A 5148-nucleotide genomic window follows, 5' to 3' on the forward strand; every position below is an offset into this window, starting at 1 on the left:
GACAAAACACTTACAATATAGATAGTACTGTATTTAGTGAAAACCTGTTTAGCCACTAGAAATGTGAAAGAGGTGAGATATGGAGTCCACAGGTCCACAGGAATGAGCAAAGCTCTGAAACTAATTAATACTATTAATATGTATCAGGTACTTGATGTAGGCCTAGTTGATGGGAATATGCTTTTTTCCTTTTCTCCAAACTCACAATGATGCAGAAGAAAAAAGAACAATTTGATCAATTTTGGTTTTGCCTACGTCAATCCTCGACAAAATAACAGTAGTAACCCCATGACTGGACAGGCATTGGTGGACACTATGACAACCACTACGCAACTACTCGTATATTTACTATACTTTAGAACCAACAGATTTGTCTGTCAACCCCGTGAGAATTTTAGGACACAGGAGTCTCCTACCTTTTCCCTGAAGGTTTGCTGTGACCCCCCGACCCCCACTCGCTCCGCCCTTTCTCTACGTGCTCACTGTGCGCACCAGCCAATGACGCGATCGCCGGCCCAGTGGGAATGCTGCCCCATGGGACCAGTGTCCCTGTGTTCTTCACTGGGGTCAGAGGTCACCTCACCCTGGGAGTGTTGTATCAGTTGTAGAAAGCAGTCCTGTGGGTTGGAGTGGAGCTAAGGAGAGATGATATAAGAAGAGAAAGGGTGAGCCCAGTTTTTCAGAGGTTCAGGGTACAGGAACAGCAAGGCTCACAACAGCTGCAAGTGCAGGGATAGTTCTGTATCTGTGACATCACCATCAGGGGCTCAACCATGCACTGCAGAGGACTAATTGTGCTGATCATGACTGTGACCACCATCCAGGCCTTAAGAAGGTAACCCTCTGTCTTAATTACTGTGTGTTTGAATGTGTGTATGCGTGTTTGTGTGTGTGCGTGTGTGCACGTGGGTACAGTATGTGCGTGTTTGCATAAAGTAATGTAAATAATGCACCATAATGAGGAATACTAATGTCTGCACTGATTCCATTATCATTGAAGGAAAAACTTGGGAAAAGACAAAAAAAAAAATTTGTATCCCCATCAATAGTGCACTGAAGAAACGGTTGATTAAATTAACAGTTAATGATTGTATGTTGATATATTTTTCTTTCAATAAATCATTTGCATGTCTAACATTTTAATCATACATTCAGTAGTTACTTCTGTATTAACTTCTATAGTTAACACAAATAAAATGACCCAAGAATGATTTGCTGGTGTTGATCTGGAGATTGTACCTGCTTTATCTTTATTCCTTAATGTGCTTGTGTCTCCCCACAGGATCACATTAAAAAAGATGCCCTCCATCAGAGAGAATCTTTATGAAATGGGCGTGTCTCCTGGCCAGATCCTGGCCCAGATATCAGAGAAAACTGGAGGAAGCCCCTCCCCCAGCAATGGGATAGCCCCCACAACACTGACCAACTACCTGGATGTAAGATTCTGCTCTTGCTCTGTGATACCTCTGTTGAAATGTTTGATTTTTGCAGTAGTATATGAGAACAGCAGTACTAGTCAGTATTGTTATATACTGTTAGTTGTTTCATGTTATAATGTTCATACTCCCATATAACCAATTACCTGGATAGCAAAGAGTGAACCTTTTAGTACATTTAGTTTTATGTAAATTACTTCAAAACAATTACGTTGTTCTCCGATGAACAAAACTTTGTACTTTAAAGAAAACATGCAGTGTCATGATACAGTTGTTGTCAGCCACTTGAGCGCAAGACTCTTCAGTTTATACTTTAAATATATGCAGGTTCCCCTCAACTGTGAGTGAGGCTCAGGCAACCAAACTGGCCCTCCTCCAGCAGGATGAATCCCTGGCAATTTGAACTGAAATACAGGAGAATTTAGTGTAAACCCGCATGTGGGGATCTGACAGATGATAGCGGAAACAAATAAGGGAAGACTGATAAGACTGAATGTGATACCAGCCTTATCCAGATGGGGGCTCATGTTGCATGTGTTAGAGCACATCTAATCAGTCTGCTTACAAGTTGTACTTTTTTCCCATTATTTGTTCTCAGCATTTGGCCTTTTTATCTTTGTATGCTTTTTTCAAAATGTACACCTGAAAGAGAGCAGCATTCATGAAACTACATGTGCAGTTAAAGAGACGTTAGATTGTGTGAATAGCTTAAATGACATTAAATTCATGCTTAAATTGTCACTGCCTCTCACCTCTTCCTCTCTGTCCTCAGACACAGTATTTTGGTGAGATCAGCATTGGGTCCCCGCCACAGATTTTCAATGTGGTGTTTGATACAGGATCCGCCAATCTTTGGGTTCCCTCCGACGACTGTTCCCCACTGTACACAGCCTGCTGTAAGTCTGGGGATTCATTATTCTCTCTTTCTCTTAACCTGTCAATTAATTCAAATATGTCACTGTAACTTTCAATCCTCCTTTCAATCCTCCTTAAATCTCTCCCCCCTCTCTCTCTCTCTCCTCTCTCTCTCTCTCTCTCTCTCTCTCTCTCTCTCTCTCTCTCTTTCTCTCTCTCTCTCTCTCTCTCTCTCTCTCTCTCTCTCTCTCTCTCTCTCTCTCTCTCTCTCTCTCTCTCTCTCTCTCTCTCTCTCTCTCTCTTTCTTTTCCCCTCAATTCTGCAGCTGTATTTGCAAAAGAATTGCAAAAAAAAAAATGGAATAATAAAAAAAGTGATTATAATATGATAATGACTACCAATAATGTTCCATGGCCGCATTTTTCTATATGTTATGTTTCAGTAATCATGTTTATTTTGGTTTGTATGCATCCGTATGTTCCAAGTTAGAGGTTTTGGTAACAGTATGTTGGTGTTGTGACAGTTCATAGACAAAGATTGATGTCAGAACTATTTTGAAATATGTTAGACTGGAATTCAATCAATGTTTGTCCTGACCTTATAGTCTGAAGCAATAATTATTTTTATTTGTATTGCTTTTTATTCCTCCAAAACACAGCGAGCCAAGCTTGGCACTCACTAATTCATCACTGTTAACACCACCGACTGAGTTTGTGAAGAAAAATGGAAATATTTGTGTTTAGATGTCCGCCAAAGGGAAGGATAAACTTTAATTGAACAGAGGCCTATCTATTTTATTTTAAATGTATTTAATACATTGAAAGACTATATAGCTTTATAAGGCTGATGTCTCACAAATGTATTTTGCTCAGTTACCCACAATAGATATGATTCCTCGAAATCCCAAACACATGTTCCGAATGGCACAGGATTCTCCATCCAGTACGCCGCTGGTAATGTCAGAGGATTCCTGAGTGAAGACATAGTGATGGTGAGTGCAGGTTATATAGTATAATTGCTCGTATAGTATAATTGAAGACAGTGACTGTAAAATACAATGGAAAAAACTATGCTGTAATGATGGTTCAATGTCGGTTCTGAGTGTTTGCTAAATTTGAAATCTGGCAACCCTAGTGTGTGTGTGCATGTGTGTTTGTGCATGTATGTGTGCCTGTGTGTTTGTTCATGTGTGTGTGTTTGTGTGTGAGCCTGTGTGTGTGTGTTTGTGAGTGTGCCTGTGTGTTTCTGCCTGTGTGTGTTTGTGTGTGTGTCTGTGTGTGTGTGCATGTGTGTGTTTGTGTGTGTACCTGTGTGTTTGTGCATGTGTTTGTTTTTGTGTGTGTGCCTGTGTGTTTGTGTGTGTGTGTGTGTGTTTGTGTGTGTGCCTGTGTGTTTGTGCATGTGTGTGTTTGTGAGTGTGCCTGTGTGTTTGTGCATGTGTGTGTGTTTGTGTTTGTGCCTGTGTGTTTCTGTATGTGTGTGTGTTTGTGTGTGTGTGTGTGTTTGTGTGTGTGCCTGTGTGTTTGTGCGTGTGTGTGTTTGTGTGTGTGCCTGTGTGTTTGTACATGTGTGTGTGTTTGTGTGTGTGCCTGTGTGTTGGTGCGTGTGTGTGTTTGTGTGTGTGCCTGTGTGTTTGTGCACGCATATATGTGTCATTCCATTATTACTTTTGCTGGGGATTATTTGAGTTTTCAGACAGTCAGGAAACTCTGTGAATGAAATACATTTCTTAGTTTAAAAAAATGAGTTTTGCTTTACATTTTTATACTTTATAGATATGAGTTATTTGAAATATTTATGAATTATTTGTGAGAATATACATGTTTCAGTTTTTACAGCCATGTCTGATGTCTTCAGATTTTAGACATAGTTGCTGGCTCAGTTATGGAAGACTAATGTTTTAATATCTTATCTAATGAAATCAATATCGGCTTATATTGAGAAACTAAAATCCTGAGAAAATGTTTTTTAAACATACCAAACATTTAAAGAGCTGCCGTATTAGGCCCATGAATTTAGGATAAACTTTTCAAATTCTTTAGTAATTATTTTGCAGTCACTCACTTGCTTTACAACCTGAAATACTTTCTTGTAAACTCTCATTCGTTGGATGTTTTTTTATTATGCCACAGAAAAAAACAGACACTGGTGATAACTCACTTTTTTTTACCCCTTGAATGGTATTGCAGTGGTCATACAATCCAATTTGTCAGTAAGACATAGCAGTCTAGATTGGCAAATTGAACCGTCATTTACATTGAACAACAGCCAGTAATCTTCTCCTCTTCCTTGTAGGTGGGCGGGATTCCTGTGGTGCAGGTGTTTGCTGAAGCGACAGCCTTACCAGCGATTCCATTCATTTTTGCGAAGTTTGATGGCGTGCTGGGCATGGGGTTTCCTGACGTGGCCATCGATGGCATCACGCCCGTGTTCGACCGCATCATGTCCCAGCACGTCCTGAAGGAGAAGGTCTTTTCAGTCTATTACAGCAGGTCAGTGTGTGTGCATTACAGCAGGTCAGTGTGTGTGCATTACAGCAGGTCAGTGTGTGCATTACAGCAGGTCAGTGTGTGTGCATTACAGCAGGTCAGTGTGTGCATTACAGCAGGTCAGTGTGTGTGCATTACAGCAGGTCAGTGTGTGTGCATTACAGCAGGTCAGTGTGTGCATTACAGCAGGTCAGTGTGTGTGCATTACAGCAGGTCAGTGTGTGTATTACAGCAGGTCAGTGTGTGTGTATTACAGCAGGTCAGTGTGTGTGTATTACAGCAGGTCAGTGTGTGTGCATTACAGCAGGTCAGTGTGTGTATTACAGCAGGTCAGTGTGTGTGCATTACAGCAGGTCAGTGTGTGTGCA

The 5148-nt window shown here is 40.8% G+C and overlaps 1 protein-coding gene across 1 annotated transcript in view; it reads left to right on the forward strand.

The window, feature by feature from the left end:
- Nucleotides 1-773: 773 nt before the first annotated feature.
- Nucleotides 774-5148, forward strand: part of ren (renin) — an 8091-nt gene continuing 3716 nt past the window's right edge. Inside the window, exons 1-5 of the mRNA XM_061258138.1 lie at nt 774-835; nt 1283-1436; nt 2209-2332; nt 3164-3282; nt 4587-4783. Coding sequence (XP_061114122.1) covers nt 774-835; nt 1283-1436; nt 2209-2332; nt 3164-3282; nt 4587-4783 — 656 coding nt within the window. The remainder of the gene's footprint in view (nt 836-1282; nt 1437-2208; nt 2333-3163; nt 3283-4586; nt 4784-5148) is intronic.

Source organism: Conger conger, chromosome 10, assembly GCF_963514075.1.
Source record: "Conger conger chromosome 10, fConCon1.1, whole genome shotgun sequence".
Classification (NCBI taxonomy): domain Eukaryota; kingdom Metazoa; phylum Chordata; class Actinopteri; order Anguilliformes; family Congridae; genus Conger; species Conger conger.